General features: G+C 46.8%; 1 protein-coding gene across 1 annotated transcript in view; it reads right to left on the bottom strand.

Annotated features, from left to right (window-relative positions):
* DNAH6 (dynein axonemal heavy chain 6) overlaps positions 1–27,082 on the bottom strand; it is a 570,270-nt gene that overhangs the window by 483,697 nt on the left and 59,491 nt on the right. Inside the window, exon 12 of the mRNA XM_073542156.1 lies at positions 4,771–4,891. Within this exon, the coding sequence (XP_073398257.1) occupies positions 4,771–4,891 (121 nt within the window). The remainder of the gene's footprint in view (positions 1–4,770; positions 4,892–27,082) is intronic.

Genomic DNA, 27,082 nt, shown 5'->3' with positions numbered 1-27,082 from the left:
AGCTCGGAAGGCAAGCAGCGCCATTTGACTTTTTTGGCTGGAATTGAGATCAGACACCATGTCGCGTTTGGAAAGCCCCTGATGTACCAAAACAGTGGAAACCCCCCACAAATGACCCCATTTTGGAAACTAGACCCCCCAAGGAACTTATCTAGATGTGTGGTGAGAACTTTGAACCCCCAAGTGCTTCACAGAAGTTTATAACGCCCAGGCGTGAAAATAACTAAAAAAATTTTTTCCACAAAAATGATATTTTTGCCCCAAAATTTTTATTTTCCTAAGGGCAACAGGAGAAATAGGACCCCAAAAGTTGTTTTGCAAATTGTCCTGATTAGGCTGATACCCCATATGAGGGGGTAAAACACTGTTTGGGTGCATGGCAGGGCTTGGAAGGGAAGGAGCACCATTTGACTTTTTCAACGCAGAATTGGCTGGAATTGAGATCAGATGCCATGTTGCGTTTGGAGAGCACCTGATGTGCGCAAATAGTGGAAACCCCCAATTCTAGCCCTAGCCCTAACCCTAACCCTAACCTTAACCCTAACCCTAACCCTAACCCTAGCCCTAGCCCTAGCCCTAACCCTAGCCCTAACCCTAACCCTAGCCCTAACCCTAATGGGAAAATGGAAATAAATCCATTTTTTTAATTTTATTATTTTTCCCTAACTAAGGGGGTGATAACGGGGGGTTTGATTTACTATTTATGGCGGTTTTTATGTTTGACAGCTGTCGCACGCTAAAAGACGCTTTTTATTGTAAAAATAGTTTTTGCATCACCACATATTGAGAGCTATAATTTTTCCATATTTTGACCCACCGAGTCATGTGAGGTCTTATTTTTTGCGGGACGAGTTGACGCTTTTATTGGTATCATGTTCGGGCATGTGACATTTTTTGATCGCTTTTTATTTCGTTTTTTGGGACGCAGAATTTACAAAAACCAGCGTTTCATGAATTTCTTTTGGGTGGTGCGTTTACGCCGTTCCGGGTGCGATAAAATTTATAAGGTGGTTTTATTCTTCAGGTCAGTACGGTTACAGCGATACCTCATTTAGGTCGTTTTTTTATGTTTTGGCGCTTTTATGCAATGAAAACAATTTTATATAAAAAATAATTATTTTTGCATCACTTTATTCTGCGAGCTATAACTTTTTTATTTTTTCGCTGATGATGCTGTGTGGTGGCTCATTTTTTGCGGGACAAGATGTCGTTTTCAGCGGTACCATGGATATTTATATGCGTCTTTTTGATCGCGCGTTATTGCACTTTTTGTTCGGCGGTATGATAATAAATCATTATTTTTTGCTTCGTTTTTTATTTTTATTTTTTAAGGGGTTCGCTTAAGGGGTTAACTATTGGGACAGTTTTATAGGGCGGGTTGTTACGGACGCGGCGATACCAAATATGTGTACTTTTATTGTTTTTTTTTTTTTTATTTCCAAAAAATGAATTTATTGGGGAATATTTTTTTTTTTCTTTTTAATTTATTTGGCGATTTTTTTTTAATTATTTTTACACTTTTTTTTATTTTTTTTTTACTTTATTACAATGTCCCATGGGGGACATCACTGTCCTGTGACAGATCGCTGATCTGTCACATCACAGATCACTGTGACAGATCAGCGATCTGTCACAGGCACTGCACAGGCTTCCTCATGCCTGCGCTTTGCAGGCACTGAGGAAGCCAGCTTCCTGCAGGCCCCCGGAGGTCCCCGTCGCCATATTGGATCCGGGGACCTGCAGGAAAGGAGTCCCACGCAGCAGCGCTGCACATTGCGCTGCCGTGGGGGGCTCAGGGAAGCACGGAGGGAGCCCCCTCCCTGCCGATGCTTCCCTTTAACCCCCGGTACACCGCGATCGTGTTTGATCGCGGTGTGCAAGGGGTTAATGTGTCGGGGGCGGTCCGTGACCGCCCCTGACACATTGTGCCGGGTGTCAGCTATGATAATTAGCTGACACTCGGCCGCGATCAGCGGCGCTCACCACGTGGGCGCCGCTGATCGCGATGACGTAATATTCCGTCCATGGTAATTAGGTCCATGGTCACATGGACGGAATATTACGTCAATTGTAGGTAAGGGGTTAAAATGCATTACATGGGCTTGATACCTCTAATTTTATGCCTGTTTCTTGATTTTTATACTTCTAAGTAAAATTTTATTAATAACATACTAATTGAATTCACAGCATACTATTTTCCATTTTTGTATTCCATCTGGGTTTTCCCCAATTAGTGGCGCCCCAGGCTCAATTTTTTTCTTTGGACTCTATGTTAAAGCGGTTGTCCGGCCTTCGTGTACAAGTCTGAAGTCACACTACGCACACTGTGAGGATTCTCCGGTGTCAGGAGCAAGATCATGTGATGGCAAGTATACAATTTGCATACTTACGGCCACATTCCGAATAGACATTTCCAGCATTGCTCAATACATAGGCATTCCACAATGTTTTGGCATTACACAAGCCCCCCGACGAAGCCCAGCGTGAAACGTGCGTTGGGGCTTTGGGATTTGACATACAGCAGACATGTCCCACATGGGTAAGCATGGTTTATTTGGGTACCCTCCCCCCATATAACTTTAATTGCACTATAGCACTTCAGCACTTTACTTTGGGTTGATGCATAATTGCCTATGGGTTGTATGAGGGACCCTTTTCTCCCTTAGCCCTTGTGACAGCATATTACTGTGACGCAATCCTTTGCGGTTGTCAGATTATTATAGGGTTTTTTGGTTATATATTTTGGTATAAGACCATTGCACTTCATACATGCTGTTGTCCTTTCCTGTATTGTGTCTTATCTGATACCTGATTATATTGTTGTATTATATACATGAACTAAAAACTTTTTAATCATTTTTGTATTAATAAAGCTTACACTTTTTTCATTATAGTTTTGTTCTTTTGGAATTTATTACTTTGGATGCTACACTCCAGTTTTTCTATATAGGTATATAATGTTTTGGCATTTGCTGGCTTTGCCTCAGAGATGGCATTTTAATGTCACACCAGAAGTGTTTTATCGGATCAAGGTCAGGGGACCTCAACTTTGTTGGACTGGAACCAAGATTTTGCTCATTTACTGGTGTATTTAAGGTCATTGTGTAACGGAGTCAGCTTCTGCTGAGTCGATTTTTAGAGTGGACCCTCTGGGTCGTGGCACCCACCTAGGGCCAGCTGACCTTGTGAGGAACCACCCCCTATACAGGGAGTGTCAGGGGCAAGACCAAGGGGGTGAGCCACCATGACAGCTGGAACCAGACGGCCGGGTCAAGGAGGACACAAGTGTGAGTGTCAGACAACAGGGAATGTGCAGGATACAGAACAAGACAAAGCGTGATCTCAGGGTATCTTCACTAAAGCGTGGTCTCAGGGTAACATCAGGTGCAAAACATAATTACGAGGACAAAGTGATACACAGCAAGGTGCGTGCGTGGGCACGCCAAGGTCCAAGGCATGATACATGCTAGGTGGCACGCCAGGGTTCCGGCAAGGGCTAGATGGCATCAGCTCCGGACATCAGGCCGTAGTCATCAGGCTCTGGACCTCTGGCAGCGATCGGCAGGCTCCGGGCATCCGGCAGGCAAGCCAGGGTTCAGGCAAGGTGGCACGCCAGAGTTCAAGACATGGTGAGTGTTAGGAGACACTCTAAGGTCCAAGGCAGGGTTCCAGGCAGGATGCATGTTAGGGGGCAGACCAGGGTCCAAGGCAGAGTGCAAGGCAGGGTGTGTGCTAGGGGAAACACCAGGGTCCAAGGCAGGGTATGTGCTAGGGGGCACACCAGGGTCCAAGTCAGGGTGCGTGCTAAGGGGCATACCAGGGTCCAAGTGAGGGTGCATGCTAAGGGACACACCATGGTTCAGGTTAGGGCAAGAGCCCGCGCACTAGGAGGCACGCTGGGGTTCAGGCTAGGGCCTGTGCATGCTAGAGGGCACGCCAGGGTTCAGGCTAGGGCCTGTGTGTGCTAGGAGGCATGTCAAGGTTCATGGCAGGACCTGCGCGTGCTTTAGAGAAGCACGGGGAGGTATGCCAAGGAGCAGACTAGGGCCTGCCCGTGCCAAGAGGGCATGCAATGCGCAGTGCAGAGACATCGTGAGTTCAAGGAAGCACAGAGCACTGCTGGGGCACTGGCTAGCTGGTCAGGCTGACGCTCAGACAGGCAAGACTGAGGCGAGCACGGCTAAGGCACAACAGTTAGACACAGCTAAGTCACTGGCCGACAAGCATGGCTGAGGCACAAGCAGATGGGCACGGCTAAGGCGGGCATGGCTGAGGCACAAACAGGCGGGGGAGGGAAGGCCAGGCGCATGCAAAGGGCATGCAAAGAAACAAGGAAAGGCAAGGCTAGGCAAAGTACAAAGCAAGGAGCAGAACGTAGGCAGAAGCACAGAGCCGGTTACAAGAAAGCGGAGCGCATGCTAGAGCCCAGAGCCGGGTCAGAGACATAGAGCAGAGTACAGACAGGTAGCGGAACATATGCTGAGGCACAGGGCCAGGTACAAGGGAAAAGCGGAGCGTATGCCAGAGCACAGAGCCGGTTATATGGCAAAGCACAGAGTACAAAACAGGTCTTGTGCTAAAGGAGCACGGGAAGGCAGAATACAAAGGTAAGGCTTAAAGCAGAGCACATGGCCAAAGCGCATACAGACCGCACGGCAAGGCACAGTACGGAAACAGGCTTGTGCAAGAGAGCACGATAGGGCAGAGCAAGGCATGGAAGCAGAGCTACACTCATCTCCAAATTAAGTTCATAACAAATACATATCCTACCATGGTCTTCTTCTTTTAAAGCTTCTAAATCCAGACTCTCATTTTCTTTGAAAAACAAGCGAAACTTCTCAAATGTCCCGGCATATACATTGGCTGTATTAAATGCAGACTCGATGGCTTCCTAAAATAGAAAGAACAGTTGGCAGGAATTCTAAGAGCAAAAAATATTATATCTTCAGGTATACACTTAATTTCCAAACTAAAACTGTAATGACACAGGGCTAGTGTCACAGGGGATTACACCTGGGGGCTCTGCAGTGTTTACGGGAATGCAGAGCGGAAAGCAGTGCACGTACGCCGCTACCAGCGGGGAGAGAGGAAGCCTGAAACAGGCTGGGTGCATGAAGCACGGAGAGCCGAGGGAGGCGGAGCTAACAACCCGCCGAGAGGACAGAAGCGCAGGATCCGAAGCACGAGACGATAGCGTAGTCAGAGGTGAGCCGAGGGTCAGAAGCCAGACCAGAGCATTGGAACAAGAGGGCTAGACGGGAGAGTAATGAGAAGCAAACCGAGGGGTCAAGGAACCAGGAAAGATGGAACAGTACTGAAGCGGAAGACAGAAGTAATAGTCAGGGAACAAACCGGGTCATACACAGCAGAGCTCAGTCAAACAGAGGCACAACAATTACAGATGAGTAACCTGGGTCAGCTCCTCTAGCTGAGTAAACGGAAGTATCATTGACACCGGACCCAGGAAACACTAGAATTAAATAGCCATCCCAGACCCAAAGAGAGCCGAACTAAATTAAGCCTGACCTGACCAGGACGGAGACAGAACCACCCCATCCTGAGTCATGACAAATACTATACAGATGTCACCTGCTATAACATTTAGGTATTGGTCATGGAAAATATAATTTATGTAATATGTGTCATATTTCAGTATTAAATGTGCTTACAGAGGACCTGTCATTTGCCATGAATTTGTAATTTTATAACCTGGTGTAATGCAGCTGTTCTCCGGAATCTAGCATTTATAGAATCATAGAATGTTGCAGTTGGAAGGGACCTGCAGGGTCATCATGTCCAACCCCTGCTCAAAGCAGGATTCACTACATCATCCCAGACAGATGTCTGTCCAGCCTCTGTTTGGAGACTTCCATTGAGGGAGAACTCACCACCTCTCGTGGCAGCCTGTTCCACTTATTGATCACCCTCACTGTCAAAAAGTTTTTTCTAATATCTATTGTGTATCTTCTCCCTTTTAGTTTCATTCCATTGCTTCTCATGTTTTCATGTGCAAATGAGAATGAGGATGATCCCTCTACACTTTGACATCCCTTCAGATATTTGTAGACAGCTATTAAGTCTACTCTTAGCCTTCTTTTTTGCTAGCTAAACATTAACATATCTTTTAAACAGTCCTCGTATGTCACACCTTGCACTCGGCGAACCATCCTGGTCGCTCTTCTCTGAACTTGCTTCAGTTTTTCAATGTCTTTTTTAAAATGTGGTGCACAGAACTGAACACAGTATTCCAGATGAGGTGTGGCCAAGGAAGAGTAGAGGGCAATAATGACTTCATGTGATCTAGACTGTATACTTCTATTAATACATCCTAGAACTGTGTTTGCTATTTTTGCTGCTGCATCCCAACTGTTGACTCATGTGCATTCTGTGATCTATTAGTATACCCAAGTCTTTTTCACACGTGATGTGATGTTCTGTAGATGTAATTTTCATTTGTCTTGCCCAGATGTAAAATTGTGCATTTCTCCCTGTTAAATACCATTCTATTAGCAGCTGCCCATTGTTCAAGCTTATCTAGATCCTTTTGAATCCTTTTACTGTCTTGTCTAGTGTTAAGCCCCCGTTACACATAGCGATATCGCTAGCAATATCGCTGTAACATCACCGATTTTGTGACGTTATAGCGATATTGCTAGCGATATCGCTATGTCTGATACTTACCTCCGACCGGCTCGCCTGCTGCTCATCATTGGTCTTATGAGAACGTCCTGGACCATTTCTTGTCGGTCGCTTCCTGCTAGGCTTCCTGTGGCGCCGACGAGCGACGCGTGGACGCGGGCGGGAGGACGTCAAGATCGCCGCGTCTGACAGGTAAGTAGCGACCCCCGACCCCTGCTATGTCGCTGGTGAGATCTGCCTGTGTGGCGGCTCCCTAGCGACCACTTAGCGATGCACCAGCGATCCATATCGTTGTCGGGATCGCTGGTGCATCGCTAAGTGTAACGGTACCCTTAGATATCCCTCCTAGCTTTGCATAATCTGCAAATTTGATGTTATGATAATAATAAGTTTAATTAGTGTAGCAGTCTACTACGGCTGTGTGTCCATCTCCACTAGGCGTACACGTCTTAAAGGGAACCTGTCACCAGGTTTGGCCGATATAAGATACGGCCAGTGCCTTTCAGGGTTTATCCACAGCATTCTATGATGCTGTAGATAAGCCCCTGGTCCAACCTGCAAGATAAGAAAAATAAGTTTTATTATACTCACCTGCAGGGCGGTCCGGTCCGATGGGTGTCGTAGGTCCAGGTCCGGCGCCTCCCATCTTCTTGCAATGCAGCCTCGTGCTTTCTTCACAGGCTCCCCGGCATCACGCTCCTGTGCAGGCGTACTTATCTGCCCTGTTGAGGGCAGAGCAAAGTACTGCAGTGCGCAGGCGCTGGGCCTCTGACCTTTCCCGGTGCCTGTGCACTGCAGTACTTTGGTCTGCCCTCAACAGATATTTTTCTTATCTTGCAGGATCGGGGGCTTATCTACAGCATTATAGAATTCTGTATATAAGCCCTGAAAGGCAGTGGCAGACAGGTTCCCTTTAAAATTATGCATGACACAGAGCATACATTCACTCTGTCAGCACCATTATAGTTTAAGGCCTTGTCAGCACATATGACATAATCACATTTTTGAAGGGTTCGGACGTAAGTCCCAACGTGACCAACGAACGGGTGCCAAAACGTAGTGTGAAAGCACCCCTTAGAGGAGAAATCAGGCAAGTTCCTGTAACCCGAATTAGGGTCTCTGCTACTGGAGATGATTTACAATTGACAAGCACTTTAGCCAGAAGGGAGACACCTAGTGGCCAGCATACAGCAATGATTTTTTGAGATGAAAACATTATTTCGGGTAAATAAATTTCTTTGCTGTTTAGTTGGCTATTGCCATAGCCAGCAGATGATCTCAAAAAGCTTTTGCATTGCAACAGTGATTTTTTTTTTAAGGCAGGCTACTCCAGAGGTCTGTGTCGGCTCCTGGAGATATATCTGCACTGTTTGGAAGAAACAGCAACGCTGCTGTAACTGGCTGCAGCGTTCAATTCACTATAAGAGCGGATCATTAGAGAAACATCCCATGACACGCTTTTCTAGACACCTGATGGCTGTCGCAGTGCTGTGATTTCTGAATGAGGCAAACGTTACCGGTGCCGGCACAGCCCAGTAATGTTGTAAATGTAGCTTTGGGCTGTAATGCTGACTATAGCTCATCATCCGCGCTCAGAGAAACATCAGAAGATGCGCTCTTATAGTCACATGACTGGCACAGCTAATCAAGGCTCCAGAGGTCATGTGACTTCCAAATGAGGGAAAGACACCGCTTCCGGAGACGATGCATGAGTGGTCGTTAACGTTATGGTCCTATAAACGCAGGAATAAGCTCTTAAACCTGAAAAATCAGATTATACGGTTTCATACTAGTAACATCCGCATTACTGCCTGGTCTGTCAAACTTTCAGAAAAGCTACAGTGGGAAATCTGTATTTTGTCTAATTCTCATATTATTCACTCCGAGACAACATTTCATCTTGTGTCAATGTATCAACTATTCATTCAGACTTTTGGAAAAATGTAACATTTTGAATAAAGATGTAATCTTCATAAAAAGGTAAGATTCTTTGTACTGAGCTACATCCATTATTATAGTCTAGAGCTACATGTACAACTTTATTGGTTTGCTGGAAACAAGCTTGCTGTCAGATACGTCGAAAAATACTAATATCAAAGGGGTTGTCTGTTCCAAAACTTTAAGTCTTATTTCACGCGACATGAGCTAGTTCCATACACCCGCTTCCAACTTATACTGTACATGTACAGCAGATGTCGTGAAGGTGTTAAGGACATTTTGGGAGTTGCAGGTTCACGTGATACAAGTGTATATTGGGCTGACCTGAAACTGCAATTCATCATTGTACTTAGCTTGGTGATGTATTCCTGTACTGACTGTGCTTATGGTGATATATTTGTAATAATGATGGACTGATCTGCTGCGTTCCAGCCCCTGAAGACATTAATCACGCTATGTGTACAGTTTTATGCGGTTTTACATGTAATGTGAATGTGTGTGTTGGTAATATATAGCATTAAGTATTGCATAGTGTTAATGTATAATATTAGTAGTACATGGCGCAGGGTAAGGCCTGTTTCACACTTGCTTTTTTTTGCAGCGCGTTTTTCCCGCAAAAAAACGCATTGAAAAACGCATACAAAAGCATACAACTGCTGCGTTTTTTTCAAGCATTTTTATGAGCATGCATGAAAAAAACGCAGCGTTTTTATGCGTTTGTATGCGTTTTTAGTGCGTTTTTACCGCGTTTGCGTTTTTTTCCAACATTAGGTGGCCCCTCACACTAACCCAAACCATGACTTTACTAACCCTAACCCTAACCCTAACCCTAACCATAACCCTTAACCAAACCATACTTAACCCTAACCCTGACCCTAACCCTTAACCAAACCATACTTAACCCTAACCCAAACCCTAACTAACCTTAACCCTAACCCTAACCCTGACCCTAACCCTAACCCTAACCCTAACCCTGACCCTAACCCTTAACCAAACCATACTTAACCCTAACCCTGACCCTAACCCTGACCCTAACCCTAACCCTGACCCTAACCCTTAACCAAACCATACTTAACCCTAACCCTAACCCTGAACCTAACCCTAACCCTAACCCTGACCCTAACCCTTAACCAAACCATACTTAACCCTAACCCTGACCCTAACCCTTAACCAAACCATACTTAACCCTAACCCAAACCCTAACTAACCTTAACCCTAACCCTAACCCTGACCCTAACCCTAACCCTGACCCTAACCCTAACCCTAACCCTTAACCAAACCATACTTAACCCTAACCCTGACCCTAACCCTTAACCAAACCATACTTAACACTAACCCAAACCCTAACTAACCTTAACCCTAACCCTAACCCTGACCCTAACCCTAACCCTAACACTAACCCTAACCCTGACCCTAACCCTTAACCAAACCATACTTAACCCTAACCCTGACCCTAACCCTTAACCAAACCATACTTAACACTAACCCAAACCCTAACTAACCTTAACCCTAACCCTGACCCTAACCCTAACCCTAACCCTGACCCTAACCCTTAACCAAACCATACTTAACCCTAACCCTGACCCTGACCCTAACCCTAACCCTAATCCTGACCCTAACCCTTAATCAAACCATACTTAACCCTAACCCTAACCCTGACCCTAACCCTAACCCTAACCCTGACCCTAACCCTTAACCAAACCATACTTAACCCTAACCCTGACCCTAACCCTGACCCTAACCCTAACCCTAAACCCCCTTAACTAACCCTAACTCTAACCCAAACCCCTAAATTCCATGGTTAACAAAAAAAAACGCATGTGCAAAAAAACGCATACATAAGCATGCCAATGCGCACATATGCGCACCCATAGACTTATATTGGGTGTCTTGCTGTAAAAAAACGCATTGCGCGCGCATGCGTTTTTTTGAGGCAAATCGGACGCACAAAAAATGCAACAAGTTGCATTTTGTGCGCCCGAGCGCATACCGCAAAAAAACGCATGCGCGGTAAAACGCGTACAAACGCATGTGTATGCGCACATAAGCGCATCCCATGCAAAGTATAGGAAAAAAAAACGCATGCGCTATTTAGCGCTAAATTACCGCGAAAAAAAAACGCAAATGTGAAACCAGCCTAAGAACAGGATTAAATTAGGGAAAATATAAGTACTGTTCATATAGTTAAATGGCTTAGCAACGACATAGGAAATAAGATAAGGACAATAGGTATAGTCTATAGGATACATTATAGTTAATGATGGAATGAGATCAGTGGGAAGGGACTAGTGTTAATAATAGGTTGGCACTTCCTTATAGGTAGGAGAGTGCAGTGACAACATCAAGTTCAGGTGCAGTGGACTGTACCAGTCATTCAAGGCAGCAGGAATTCCTACTTGATTCCCAAGAGGCGCCCCTATCACATCCGAAGCCCAACGTCTGGCAAAGGGGCTACTGAACACATTGCGCCCTCTTGCGTATAGTGGAAGATGGACAGGCACCCGTGTAGACAGAAGATGGAGGATCCTGGGTGCATTGCTGAGGTGGACAGGAATCCCTGAGGTGGACGGAGTCAGTGAACTTAGGGATAGTCGAGGTCAAAAGGGTGGTATAGCTGAAGAGGTTTTCTACCAAGAAAGGAGGTAACATGAAATGTTGTGCCCTATAACATAGTAACATAGTAACATAGTTTTGAAGGCTGAAGGAAGACCTTATGTCCATCTAGTTCAGCCTATTTTTAGTGCAGCTGTTCTGCATTGTTGATTCTGGGGAAGGCAAAAAACCCACAGAGTAGAAGCCAATTTTCTCCATAGGGAAAGAAATTCCTTCCCCTAAGCTGGGTCAACCATCTACCTATAAAATTCTGTTATTCGTAACCTTCTATACTGTTACTCACATGTCACAATCTGTTGAACTTGAACTGACCAGTAATCGTTTGCCTGTTATAAAGAACTTGGTGTCCCATGAATTGTGTACGGCGACTACGGAGGATGGAAGCCTGGAGACAGCAGAGGCCTGTGGCCTACAAGTGAGTATGATGCACCCCACACCTGACAGCACAGTGGGACTGGGACACTGTTTTCCTGTAAAGTGCCAGAACGTAATCAGCGTGTCAGCAGTTCAGTCATGACTACCGAGCTTGGCCACTTTACATATTTATGTACTAACAGTGGTTCTAGTGATATGTTAATATACTCATGGTAGTTCTGGTGCTGTATTCATGAACTGATGGTGGTTTTGGCACTGCAATCATGTGCTGACTGTGGTTCTGGTGATGTATTCATGTGCTGATGGTGGTTCTAACGCTATATTCATGAGCTGATGGTGGCTCTCGTGAAGTATTGACACCAGTTCTGGTGATACATTCATTCCACTCCATTCAATGTCAGCAAGCAGTTAATCCTGAATGCTATATATGTGTTTTCAACTATGCAAGCTTATACAGTATCTGGTAACCAGCTCTTACAATCTCTGCTCTGAATCAACTCCTGTGTGTCTCCACTCCATTCAATGTCAGCAAGCAGTTAATCCTGAATGCTATATATGTGTTTTCAACTATGCAAGCTTATATCTGGTAACCAGCTTGTAACGGGGTCTACCAAGCTGGGGTACCTCTTTCAGTACTACCCCGTGTTTTCGGAGGTCCGCTTTGCGTTGGCTGGAGTCTGAATGAATGACGCTGGCTGGAATACCTTGGTTACATGGGCGCATATAAAAGATCACTGCTTCTCCATATATTTCCAGTCTGACAACACTTTACTCACAGGAGACAGAATATATCACACAGATACAGAGGGTCGGCCAATAGAAAAGCGGCAGGCCAGACATACATTACAAAAGTCGCAGGTGGCCGGAGCCTGCCGATGTTTACTGTGGGAATTACAAAGGTGGGGGGAGGGCGGACAAAAGGAGAATATCGTGTCCCCTCTGCCCAGGGGCGCAGCCTGTGAACTGATGCATTAGGGACATGCATCTCACATGGAACCTATTATACATACATATAACTGCACAACATATTCTGGGTGCTGAGTGGTTCTGTAACACGGCTCCCCTTTTCAGCGACGCGATCGGCATACACAATCTGATCCTCAACGGATCGGTTTGGGGATGACCGAAGTTTATGGGGTTGGTACAAGTTCAGTTTGTCGACTTAGTCCATCGGCGTTACCGTTTTGTTTGCCGGGTCTGTGGTGGATGGTGAAGTCCAGAGGTTGTAGGGCTAAACTCCACCGCAGCAATCTGGCGTTGTCTACGGAGACCCGATTAAGCCAGACTAGGGGATTATGGTCCGTTAGGAGGGAAAACTGCCGTCCATACAAATATGGTTGCAACTTCTTGAGTGCCCATACTACCGCCAGGCACTCCTTCTCGATGGCCGCATAGCTTACTTCACGAGGCAGTAGTTTCCGACTCAGGTAAGCTACCGGGTGTTCTTGGCCGTCCAGCCCGACTTGGCTCAGTACTGCCCCCAATCCAAATATAGAAGCGTCTGTGTGAACAAGGAAACGTTTAGTTGGATCGGGTGCGGCCAATACAGGGGTATTGGTGAGGGCATCCTTTAGTTGGCGGAAGGCTTCCTCACACTCTGAGGTCCAGGTTATCTGGCGGGGATGGTTCTTACGGGTCAGATCAGTGAGGGGCTTGGCTATGCTGCTGTAATTGGGAACGAATTTCCTGTAATACCCCGCTGTCCCTAGAAACGCCATGACCTGGGTTTTAGTGCGTGGGATGGGCCACTTGGCTATGACCTCAATCTTGGCTGGTTCTGGTCGCTGCTTCCCACTTCCCACCCAATGCCCTAAATACTGAACCTCTGCTTTGCCCACGTGACACTTGTTTGGGTTCAGGGTGATTCCGGCCTGGTGGATCCTGTCCAATACTGTCTCTAGGTGATTTAGATGCTCTTCCCATGTCGCACTGTAGATGGTGATGTCGTCCAGGTAGGCACAAGCATAGTCCTGGAGACCATCCAGAAGCCGGTCAGCAGGCCTTTGGAAGGTCGCCGGGGCATTATTCATCCCGAATGGCATAACTCGAAACTGGAATAAGCCGAACGGGGTGACAAATGCCGACTTGGGAATAGCGTCAGGACTAAGGGGAATCTGCCAGTAGCCTTTGCATAGATCGATGGTGGTCAAATACTTTGCCTCCGCCAGCCGGTCTAACAACTCATCCACACGCGGCATGGGGTATGCATCCGTCACTGTTTTCTCACTGAGCCTACGATAGTCTACACAAAACCGTGTAGTCCCATCCTTCTTGGGCACTAACACTACGGGGGATGCCCAGGGACTATCTGACTCTTCAATGACCCCTAAACGCAGCATCTCTTGTATCTCTTGTCGCATCACCTCTCGTACAGACTCAGGGACGCGGATTGGGTTTTGTCGCAGGGGGGTCTGATCCTGGGTCTCAACCTTGTGTTGTGCCAGGCGAGTGTACCCTGGTCTCCCCGAAAACATCCTCTGTCGCTGCCTCAACAACTCCTCCGCCTGCTGTCTCTCCCGGGGGCCTAGGTCTTCACCCAAGTGTACCTGGTCCCATGTTTTAGACTGAGTCCTTTCCCCTAAGACATCCGGCAAGGGAAGTCCGGCCAAATCCTCTGCTTCAGGTGCACAGGTGGCCACTACCTCTTCAGGGTGCTCCCGGTATGGGCTTCAGCATATTCACGTGGAACATGCGGATAACCCTGGGGTCGTCACAATCAGCGACATTATAGGTTGTGTCGGCTATTTTCCCCACTACCTGGTAGGGCCCCTGCCATGCAGCTTGAAACTTATTCTGCTTAGTGGGCTCTAACACCAGGACCGTCTGTCCTATTTCCAAAGTGCGCTCTCTGGCCCTCCGATCGTACCATATGCGCTGGCGCCGCTGGGTCACCTGCATGTTCTCACGTACAGCCTGAGTCAGCTCCTGTAGGCGGTCCCGGAATTCCAGCACATAGGGTACAATAGGTACCCCTTCTATGAGGCCCTCCCCAGCACTAAGTCTAGGGGTCCCCTTACCCGTCTCCAGTATACCAGCTCGAACGGGGAGAACCCCGTGGATTCTTGGGGCACCTCTCGATAGGCAAACAGGAGGTGTGGCAAGAATTTCTCCCAGTCCCTGTACGTCCTGGTAAAAGTCCCAATGAGCTGTTTTAATGTCCCGTTAAAGCGTTCACACAACCCATTGGTTTGCGGGTGGTACGGGGCGCTTCTAATGGACTTTACGCCGCACAACTTCCACAGTTGGTTGGTCACCTCTGCTGTAAACTGGGTACCCTGGTCCGAGATAATCTCCCGGGGAAATCCAACCCGTGAGAACACCTGGAGCAGGGTGGCCGCCACCGTCTCTGCCAGTATGTTAGGAAACGCAACCGCCTCTGGATACCGTGTGGCATAATCTACTACTGTCAATATATACTTTTTCCCTGACGGACTGGGTTTGGCTAATGGCCCTATCAGATCGACCGCTACTCAGCTAAATGGTTCCTCCACAATGGGGAGGGGGCATAATTTGGCCTTGCATCGATCCCCCCTCTTGCCAATGCGCTGGCAACTGTCACAGGTCTGGCAGTACTGACGAACATCATAGGTTACCCCCGGCCAAAAGAAGTTTTGTGTCAGACGATGCCTGGTGCTACTGACGCCGAAGTGCCCGGCTAAAGGTATGTCATGAGAGATTCGCAGTAGCTCCTGCCTATGCTTCTTGGGAACTACCAGCTGTCGTTTTATAGTGGGGCTTGTCCCTGTGTGTTGCTGCTCTGTAATCCGGTAGAGGAGTCCCTACTTCCATACAAACTGTTCCCCTTCCAGTACCCCTCTCCCCTCCTGTGCCTTCCCACAATATCCCTCTAATGAAGGATCCTCAAGTAACTCTCTCTTAAATTCATCTGGGGTGGCCCAAGAAATGTGTCTGGCTATGGGAATACATGTAGGGCTGGGATGTCTTACCTGGGCCTCCTCTGAGTGTGATTCCGCCTCCGCAGCTCGAGTTTGTCTCCGCGTGGTTACAGGATATGTCTCAGCCAGAGGGGCCACCGAGAATGCAGACAACATGGGCCCCAAGTCATTTCCCAGCAAGACGTCTGCAGGCAAATCCTCCATCAAGCCGACCTCAACAAGGCCATCCCCGACTCCCCAGTTCAGGTGAACCCTGGCAGTGGGCAGTCGATGTATGGCTCCCCCTGCTACACGGACTGCCACTGTCCGGTCTGTCTTCTCTTGGTCCCGGACGAGATGAGGCTTCACAAGGGTCAAAGTTACTCCGGAATCTCTTAGTCCCTGCATACGTTTCCCATTAACCCACACGACCTGTCGATGCTGTTGTCGATTATCTGCCCGGGCTGCCTGCACGGGGTCTACTTCATGCATCACTTCCTCCATCTCTTCCACCCCTTGGTTAGTCGTAGCCCCCAATGCCGGGTCAGCTTCACCTTGGTAGAAGTGTACAGCAGCCCGGCTGAAGGTAGCTGTTCCTGACTTTGGCCACTGGGTTTGCTGAGTCCAGTTGGGACATAGTCTTTGCAGGTGGCCCAGCTGACGGCAGGTGTGGCATCGCGCCCCAGGGGGACTGTTGTAGGCCAGGTTTCTAGCTGGTCCCCCTACAATCTTCGGTGGTTTGGGGCCCTCCAGGTCCATGGGCGGGCCCCTAGTGACCATCATTGATCCGGACAACTGCGGCCTCATGGCATCATGATGTTCATCGGCCAGACGAGCGGCTTCCTCAAGAGTCATTGGCCTCATGTCCTGAAGCCATTCCTGTGTCTCGGGGGTTAGTCTATTAAAGAATCGTTCTAACAAGAAGAGCTGGAGGACGTCCTCCTTTGTGGTTGCTTGGCTCCCTTGTACCCACTGTAGCAGTGACCGCCGTAATTTACAGGCCCTTTCAGCGTGGGTATCGGTTACGTGTTTTATAAGTCCGCGGAACTTTTGGCGGTATGCCTCTGGTGTCAGCGCATACCGGGCCAAGATCACTTCTTTAATCCGCTCATAGTCCATACAGTCCTCATCAGGTACCATGCAATAGACATCCGCTGCCCAGCCTGTCAGCTTGCTGGCCAGAATCTGAACCCGTTCCTCCGGCTTCACTTGATGATGGGCACACTGCCGCTCAAAGTCCTGCAGAAAGCCATCAATGTCTTCCTGTGCCTCCCCCAACTGTCGGAAGGCATTATACTGGATCTTTCTGTGGCTTACTGCTGAAGGTACCTGGTCGAAGGCCAGAGCTCCCCCTGCTCGCTGACTGTCTGCCATCTCCATCTTGGTTAGCTCTATCCTGGTCCGCTCGGCCATCTTTTCCTTCAGATCAGTACGCACATCAGCCATCACCTCTCGCATGATCTCTACCGCAGGGTTTGGGCCATAGAACGCCAGTCTGTTCGTTACCTCCCTCTGGATTTAAGCTCCAGTCTCTTCAGAGGCGTAGGTTCAAATCCCACTACTGCCACCAGTGTAACGGGGTCTACCAAGCTGGGGTACCTCTTTCAGTACCACCTCGTGTTTTCAGAGGTCCGCTCTGCGTTGGCTGGAGTCTGAATGAATGACGCTGGCTGGAATTCCTTGGTTACATGGGCGCATATAAAAGATCACTGCTTCTCCATGTATTTCCAGTCTGACAACACTTTACTCACAGGACACAGAATATATCACACAGATACAGAGGGCCGGCGAATAGAAAAGCGGCAGGCCAGACATACCTTACAAAAGCCGCAGGTGGCCGGAGCCTGCCGATGTTTACTGTGGGAATTACAAAGGTGGGGGGAGGGCGGACAAAAGGAGAATATCGTGTCCTCTCTGCCCAGGGGCGCAGCCTGTGAACTGATGCATTAGGGACATGCATCTCACATGGAACCTTGTTGTGAGTTCATTTTCCCCTTCACCATTGAGGTCTGATGAACTCCCTCTTCTGGTGAAGGAAGGTAGTGAGGCTGATTACCAAGCACCAGGGCAGGATGATGATGACTGGGTGACGGGAATTACTGACTGGATATAAGGCAGCCGACGCCCTTCTGCCTTGCTGGTGATCTCTCTGAGGGATTCTAGGAGACCAGTCTGTTTCCTGCTCCTCAAAAGCTAAGTTTTCTGCTCTACTTTTTGCATTTGTGTTTTGGTTTTGTTTTGCATTGTTTTCCTTGATTTCTGCCATTCCCTGCTGGGGTGAGCTGAATTCCATTTTGCTCTGTCTTCAGAAAATACCTGAGTACTGATATAGTCTTTTTGAAGCCTAGCGTCTTCAGGGCTTTTTTCCCTATCAGCTGTTGGCTCTTGTTTTGATAGGGTTTTGGCGGATTACAGACAGCAGCTTTTCTATCCTGTCCTATCTAGTTAGCTTGATCCTAGGGTACTCAATAGCAGGAAAGAATTGTTAAAAAAAAAAAATGGTGTGTATATTTTTTCCTCTATATCTCTGAGGCCGTAGGGGGAATTTTTTTTTTTTTTCTCTCAATGGAGATAAAGCAATTGTCTGATCATGTGGAGCAGCTCGCTGCGGAAGTGCGGGGAATTTCCGCCTACCTTGCTCATTCACATGCTGCTGAACCAAAGATCCCTACTCCTGATGTGTTTTTTGGGGATCGGTCTAAATTTTTGAATTTCAAAAATAATAGTAAATTATTTTTTGCCTTGAAGCCTAACTCGTCAGGGAGCTCCGCGCAGCAGGTTAAAATTGTCATCTCTTTGCTGCGTGGCGATCCCCAGGATTGGGTGTTTTCTTTGAAACCAGATGATCCTATTCTGACTAATGTGAATGCATTTTTTCAAGCCTTGGAGTTGTTGTATGACAAACCTAATGCTATTGATCAGGCTGAAAAGACCCTGTTGGCATTGAGCCAGGGTCGAGATTCTGCAGAACCTTACTGTCAAAAATTCCGAAAGTGGGCGGTCCTTACTACCTGGAATGATAATGCCTTGGCAGCTCTCTTTCGGAAGGGTTTGTCAGAAGCCGTAAAAGATACTATGGTGGGATTTCTTGTTCCCTCTGGTCTTGACGATTCTATGTCATTAGCCATTCAGGTGGATCGGCGTTTACGTGAACGCAGGACTGCACGAGAGGTGTTGCCACCTGTTGAACAAATGTCTGAACCTATGCAATGTGACAGAGTTTTGTCCAGGGAGCAACGTCAGGAGTTCAGAAGGCGTAATAAGCTGTGTTTTTTTTGTGGAGATGCCTCGCATATTATTTCTGTCTGTCCTAAACGAGAGAAACGTTTTGCACACACGTTTTCTGTGGGTGGTGTTCAACCTAAGTTTCTTCTGGCAATTACTCTGACCTGCTCCCTGTCCAAATTTTCTGCCAAGGCTTTTGTGGATTCGGGAGCAGCCCTGAACCTAATGGACTTGGATTTTGCTAAACGTTGTGGATTTCCTATGACACCTCTGCGGATGCCTATCCCTTTGAGGGGGATTGATGCTACTCCTTTGGCGAAAAATAAACCTCAGTTTTGGACCCAGGTGGTAATGCGGGTCGCCCCAGACCATCAAGAAAATTGCAGATTTTTGGTGTTGCATAATTTGCATGATACCATTGTTCTGGGGTTTCCCTGGTTGCAAATTCATAATCCAGTTTTGGATTGGAAATTTGTGTCTGTGGTGAGTTGGGGTTGTCGGTGTGCCCTTAGTGAGGCTCCGGTTTTTTCCACCTCTCCTCAGTCGCATGATGTTCCTGACTATTTGGTGGATTTTTATGATGTATTTAGTGAGAATGAGTCTGCGTCTTTGCCTCCTCATAGGAGTTATGACTGTGCAATTGAACTGAGCCCGGGGTGTAAATTTCCCAAAGGTCGGCTCTTCAATTTATCTGTACCCGAGCACGAGGCTATGCGATCCTATATTAAGGAGGCGTTGGAGAAGGGTCATATTAGACCATCCTCTTCACCCTTAGGTGCTGGGTTTTTTTTTCGTGGCCAAAAAGGATGGTTCATTAAGGCCTTGATTGATTATCGTGCCCTCAACAAAATTACTATTAAATATCAGTATCCGTTACCCCTGATTTCGGATCTATTCTCCAGAGTTAAAGGTGCTTGCTGGTTTACCAAGCTTGACCTCAGGGGGGCATATAATCTTATCCGCATTAAGCATGGGGATGAATGGAAGACGGCGTTTAATACTCCGGAGGGACATTTTGAGTACCTGGTGATGCCTTTTGGGCTCACTAATGCCCCTTCTGTCTTCCAGTGCTTCATGAACGACATTTTCCGAGACTTTGTGGATAAATTTTTGATTATCTATCTGGATGATATTTTGATCTTCTCCAAGGATTGGGATTCTCATGTGGAACATGTTCGGACTGTGTTCCGGATCTTGAGGGAGAATTCCCTGTATGTCAAAGGATCGAAATGCCTTTTTGGGGTACAGAGGATTTCTTTTTTGGGATTGATTTTGTCTCGGTCAACTATTGAAATGGACCCAGCCAAGGTACAGGCCATTTATGATTGGGTTCAGCCCACTTCTTTGAAGGCCCTCCAGAAGTTTTTGGGTTTTGCTAATTTTTATCAGAAATTTATAGCAAAATTTTCTAGTATTGCCAAGCCATTGACTGATCTGACTAAGAAGGGTGCTAATGTGTTGAATTGGTCTCCGGAGGCTGTTTCTTCCTTTCAGGAGCTGAAGCGAAGATTCACTTCTGCCCCGGTTTCGCGGCAACCTGATGTCTCACTCCCGTTCCAGGTAGAGGTGGACGCTTCTGAGATTGGTGCAGGAGCTGTTTTGTCCCAAAAGGATCCTGTAACATCTAAAATGAATCCCTGTGCTTTCTTTTCCCGAAAGTTCTCTCCATCTGAACGTAACTATGATGTGGGGAATCGGGAACTGTTAGCCATGAAATGGGCATCTGAGGAGTGAAGACATTGGTTGGAGGGAGCTAAACCTCAAGTCATGGTCCTCACTGACCACAAGAATTTGATTTACCTGGAGTCGGCCAAACGCTTGAACCCTAGACAGGCTAGGTGGGCCTTGTTTTTCACACGTTTTGATTTTGTGGTCTCTTTTCTTCCTGGCATTAAGAATGTCAAGGCTGACGCTCTCTCTAGGAGCTTCGTTGCTGATTCTCCTGTGGTGACCAAGCCTGCTACCATCTTAGGCGAAGGGGTAGTTCTTTCTGCCATCTCGCCCGATTTGAGACGTGCTCTGGAAGAATTCCAGGAGGACAATCCTGAGCGTTGTCCCAGTGGAAAGTTGTATGTTCCTGACCAGAGGAAGAAGAGAGTGATGTCTGAAGTTCATTGCTCTGCATTGGCTGGTCATCCAGGTATTTTTGGTACTAGAGATCTGGTGAGTCGGTCTTTTTGGTGGCCCGCCTTGTCTCGTGATGTCAGGAATTTTGTGCAGTCCTGTGGGACTTGCTCCCGGTCTAAACCTTGTTCTCGCTCTAGTGGGTTGTTGATGCCTTTGCCGGTTCCCAGGAGGCCATGGACCCATATTTCAATGGATTTCATCTCTGATATGCCTGTCTCTCAGAGAATGACTGTTATTTGGGTGATTTGTCATAGGTTCTCTAAGATGGCTCATCTTGTACCACTCCCTAAGTTGCCATCTTCCTCTGAGTTGGTGCCCCTGTTTTTGCAACAGGTGGTTCGCTTGCACGGGATTCCTGAGAACATTGTATCTGACAGAGGAGTTCAGTTTGTGTCTAGATTTTGGAGGACTTTCTGTTCCAAGCTGGGAATTCAGTTGTCCTTCTCCTCTGCTTTTCACCCTCAGACCAATGGGCAGACGGAGAGAACAAACCAGACCTTGGAGTCATATTTGAGATGTTTTATTTCCGCCGATCAGGATGATTGGGTTTCATTTTTGCCCTTGGCCGAATTTGCTTTAAATAATAGAGCTAGTTCTGCCACTTTGATGTCACCTTTTTTTTGTAACTTTGGGTTTCATCCTCGATTTTCTTCAGGGCAGGTGGAGCCTTCTGCCTGCCCAGGTGTTGACACTGTGGTGGAGAGAATGCACCAGATCTGGGACCAAGTGGTGGATAAGTTAGCTCTCTCCCAGGAAAAGGCCCAGCGGTTTTCCAACCGACATAGGACCATTGGTCCCCAGTTTAAGGTTGGTGATATGGTTTGGTTATCATCAAAAAATATCGCTATGAAGGTGGCTTCTCCTAAGTTTAAGCCTAGATTTATTGGACCTTACAAGATTTTGGAGACTATTAATCCGGTCTCTTTTCGTTTGGCTCTTCCTGTTTCATTTAAAATCCATAATGTGTTTCATAAGTCCTTGTTGAAGAGGTTTGTTGAACCAGTAGTTCCTGGGGTGGCACCTCCGGACCCTGTATTGGTTGAAGGTAACATGGAATATGAGGTAGAGAAGATACTGGATTCTCGTCTGGCTAGACGGAGACTCCAGTATTTGGTTAAGTGGAAGGGTTATGGTCAGGAGGATAATTCCTGGGTCTCTGCCTCTGATATTCATGCCAAAAGATTGGTGCGTGCCTTTCATCGGGCTCACCCTGATCACCCTGGTGGCGTGGATGAGGGTTCGGTGACCCCTCCTCAAGGGGGAGGTACTGTTGTGAGTTCATTTTCCCCTTCACCATTGAGGTCTGATGAACTCCCTCTTCTGGTGAAGGAAGGTAGTGAGGCTGATTACCAAACACCTGAGCTGGTAGAGGATGACTGGGTGACGGGAATTGCTGACTGGATATAAGGCAGCCGACGCCCTTCTGCCTCGCTGGTGATTTCTCTGAGGGATTCTAGGAGACCAGTCTGATTCCTGCTCCTCAAAAGCTAAGTTTTCTGCCTTGCTTTTTGCATTTGTGTTTTGGTTTTATTTTGCCTTGCTTTTCTGGATTCTGCCATTCCCTGCTGGGGTGAGCTGAATTCCTTTGTGTCTTTTTGCTCTGTCTTCAGAAAATACCTGAGTACTGACATAGTCTTTTTGAAGCCTAGCGTCTTCAGGGCCTTTTTCCCTGTCAGTCTGTTGGCTCTTGTTTTGATAGGGTTTTTGGCGGATTGCAGACAGCAGCTTTTCTATCCTGTCCTATCTAGTTAGCTTGGGCCCCATCATTTGCTCAGCCTATCTTTCTATCTGTGTGAGTGTTTTTTCATATTGCTTCACTGTCATTATATGTTGGGGGCTGCCTATTGCTTTGGGGTCTGCTCTGGGGCAGTTTAGATTTCCCTTTCTGTCTTTAGGCTATGTAGTTCTCCGGCTGTGATCAAGGGGTCTAGGGCACCGTAGGAACCCCCCCACGGCTACTGCTAGTTGTGGTTGATAGGTTCAGGGGTCTGCAATCCGATAGCTGCCAACTTCTCTGGTTTTCTGGACTTAGCTAGTATTTCTGTTTTTGCCTCCTACGGTGACTCATTCATAACAGAACCTATTATACATACATATAACTGCACAACATATTCTGGGTGCTGAGTGATTCTGTAACACGTAACACAGCTCTTTCAAAATCTGCTCTGAATCAACTCCTGTGTCTCCACTCCATTCAATGTCAGCAAGCAGTTAATCCTGAATGCTATATATGGGTTTTCAACTATGCAAGCTTATATCTGGTAACTAGCTCTTTCAATCTCTGCTCTGAATCAACTCCTGTGTGTCTCCACTCCATTCAATGTCAGCAAGCAGTTAATCCTGAATGCTATATATGTGTTTTCAACTATGCAAGCTTATATCTGGTAAATAGTTATTTTTACTTACTCTGCTTGTCCCCTTATGTTGTGAGGTCAAGAAACTTTTCAAAGTGCTTTATGATCCATGTAGTGCTGGACATTTGTTTATCTGACCACAACATTTATTGGGTCCTGCTGTCTCAATTTAGTTTCATTGATTAACGAGAAGAGAGAGAGCAAAAAAAAAGGAGATATAAGCCTTAGCCTCCTATATATTCAGACATAGCTTGGGGAAGGCATTTATGCAGGGGGCATTTATGCACATTTAATCGAAGTACATTTAATCAAAGTATGAGGCAGTTATAACATGGCAGTTAGACAGGGCAGGAGACAGGTAAGACATTTATATACATCTACTCCCTGTACATTTGGATTACAACAAATATATACCATATGCATTTGTGTAATTTATATCCTGGCCGCTATATTCACACACATCCACCGCCCTGGCATTTACTCTCTACACTCCATCCATATTGGTCCCTCACTCCTTTCCTCTCCTATGTATAGCACTCACACTTTTTTCACATTGCTAAATTGCACAGATCCATTCAGTCCTACCATTCAACATGAGAGACGCTCTCACAAATCACTTAACCATCTGCTCACTCTTTCTATCCTACTTCTCCTAGTCGCAGGAGACATTGCTCCCAACCCTGGTCCCCCATGTTATAGAAAGTCAAACCCCCCCAACTGCTACATTCAGAAACCCCTCTAATCTTATTAATATTCCCTGCATGCCATCTGTCTCTCTTAATTGTGCCCTTTGGAATTCTCGCTCAGTGTGTAGCAAACTCTCCTTCATTCATGACTTTTTCTGTTCTAATTGTCTTAACCTTCTGGCTCTTACTGAAACCTGGATCCAGCAGTCAGACACTACCGCTGCTGCTGCTCTTTCATATGGTGGACTACACTTCTCTCATACCCCAAGATCAGACAATAGAGCAGGTGGAGGTGATGGTCTGCTCCTATCACCAAAATGTACTTTTCAGGTTATCCCTCAACTACCCTCACTTGTCTTCCCTTCTTTTGAGGTCCATGCCATCAGACTCTACACCCCCTTCTCCATGCGAGTGGCAGTGGTGTATCGTCCTCCCAGCCACTCCCATCAGTTCCTGGATCATTTTGCCACTTGCCTTCCACCTTTTCTCTCCTGTGACATCCCTACCTGTTATGAACGAGTCACCGTAGGAGGCAAAAACATAAATGCCTGCTAAGTCCAGAAAACCAGAGAAGTTGGCAGCTATCGGATTGCAGACCCCTGAACCTATCAACAACAACTAGCAGTAGCCGTGGGGGGTTCCTACGATGCCCTAGACCCCTCGATCACAGCCGGAGAACTACATAGCCTAAAGACAGAAAAGGAAATCTAAACTGCCCCAGAGCAGACCCGAAAGCAATAGGCAGCCCCCAACATATAATGACGGTGAAGCAAGAAGAAAAAACACTAACACAGATAGAAAGATAGACAAAGCAAATGATGGGGCCCAAGCTAACTAGATAGGACAGGATAGAAAAGCTGCTGTCTGCAATCTGCCAAAAACCCTATCAACACAAGAGCCAACAGACTGACAGGGAAAAAGGCCCTGAAGACGCTAGGCTTCAAAAAGACTATGTCAGTACTCAGGTATTTTCTGAAGACAGAGCAAAAAGACACAAAGGAATTCGGCTCACCCCAGCAGGGAATGGCAGAATCCAGAAAAGCAAGGCAAAATAAAACCAAAACACAAATGCAAAAAGCAAGGCAGAAAACTTAGCTTTTGAGGAGCAGGAATCAGACTGGTCTCCTAGAATCCCTCAGAGAAATCACCAGCGAGGCAGAAGGGCGTCGGCTGCCTTATATCCAGTCAGCAATTCCCGTCACCCAGTCATCCTCTACCAGCTCAGGTGTTTGGTAATCATCCTCACTACCTTCCTTCACCAGAAGAGGGAGTTCATCAGACCTCAATGGTGAAGGGGAAAATGAACTCATAACACCTACCCTCATCATGGGCGATCTCAACATCCCCATTGCTCTTCCCCTCTCCCCATCTGCTACTCACCTTTTATCTCTAACCTCCTCGTTTGGCCTTTCGCAGCTTACTAATTCTCCAATGCATGAAGACTGAAACTTCTTCGACTGGGTCTTCTCTCGGCTTTGTGGATGATTTTGCAAACTCCCCTCTCCCGTTCTCTGACCACAACCTTCTTTCATTCTCTATCATGAACTGCCAGGCCACTCAGATCACCCCCACTGTCCATATTTATAGAAACATACAGGCCACTAACACCCAGAAACTTATGAAGAACTTGCAGTCTTCATTGGCCCCTATCTCCTCCCTCTCATGTCCTGATTCTGCATTGAAGCATTACAATGAAACACTTCAAAGTGCCCTTGATGAATTTGCACCTCCTATAAATAGAACACCACAACACAGACGGCGACAACCCTGGCCCACCCTGAAAACACGTTTCCTGCAGCGGTGCTTCAGGTGCGCCGAACATCTGTGGAGAAAATCCAATCTACACAAAGATTTCATCCATTATAAGTTTATGATTAGAACATACAACACTGCCCTTCACCTCTCAAAACAAACCTATTTCAACACCCTCATCAGCTCACTGTCCAATAACCCTAAAAGTCTCTTTGAAACTTTTCATTCTCTACTCAACCCAAGAGTACAGGCCCCAACCACGGAGCTTCGAGCTGACAATCTGGCCAATTACTTCAAAGAAAAATTGACCAAATCCGACAGGAAATTATCTCCCAATCACCTCATACCATGTACTGTCCTCCATCCCCCACTGCATCTAGCTCACTCTCTGATTTTGAACCAGTCACAGAAGAAGAAGTAAGCAGGCTCCTTGCATCTTCTCGCCCAACCACTTGCACCAGTGACCCATTTCCGTCACATCTCCTCCAATCCCTTTCCCCTGCTGTCACCCCACACCTAACTAAAATATTTAACCTCTCTCTCTCTTCTGGTATCTTTCCCTCCTCATTTAAGTATGCCATCATACATACACTACTTAAAAAACCATCCCTCGACCAAAACTGTGCCGCTAACTATAGACCTGTCTCTAATCTTCCCTTCATCTCTAAACTCCTGGAACGCCTGGCCACTCCCGTCTTATCCACTATCTCTTTGATAACTCTCTTCTTGACCCTCTCCAATCTGGTTTCCGCTCTTTACACTCTACTGAAACTGCCCTCACTAAAGTCTCTAATGATCTACTAACAGCTAAATCAAATGGTCATTACTCCATACTAATTCTCTTGGATCTCTCTGCAGCATTCAACACTGTGGATCATCAGCTCCTCCTCACTATGCTCTGTTCCATTGGCCTCAAGGACACCATTCTCTCCTGGTTCTCCTCCTATCTTTCTGACCTCTCCTTTACTGTATCTTTTGCTGGTTCCTCCTCCTCTCATCTTCCCCTTACTGTTGGGGTTTATCAAGGATCAGTCCTAGGCCCCCTCCTTTTCTCTTTGTACACTGCCCCTATTGGTCAAACAATCAGTAGATTTGGTTTCCAGTACCATCTCTATACTGATGACACCCAGTTATACACTTCTTCTCCTGACATCACGCCAGCCTTTCTAGAAAACACCAGCTATTGTCTAAACACTGTGTCTAACATCATGTCCTCACTATATCTGAAACTGAACCTGTCAAAGACTGAACTCCTTGTGTTTCCTCCCGCTACTAATGTACCTATACCCGACATTGCCATTTCCGTGTGTGGTTCCACTATTACTCCCTAGCAACATGCCCGCTGTCTTGGGGTCATACTTGACTCCAAGCTTTCCTTTGCCCCCCACATCTGATCACTGGCTCGCTCTTGTTATCTGCACCACAAAAACATTTCTAGAATTCGACCTTTTCTTAGTTATGACTCCGCAAAAGTCTTACTGTTTCTCTTATTCATTCT

The sequence above is a fragment of the Dendrobates tinctorius genome, unplaced genomic scaffold, assembly GCF_039654945.1.
Source record: "Dendrobates tinctorius isolate UK_male_01 unplaced genomic scaffold, ASM3965494v1 ptg000011l, whole genome shotgun sequence".
Lineage (NCBI taxonomy): Eukaryota > Metazoa > Chordata > Amphibia > Anura > Dendrobatidae > Dendrobates > Dendrobates tinctorius.
This window is presented reverse-complemented; position numbering and strand designations above follow the sequence as displayed.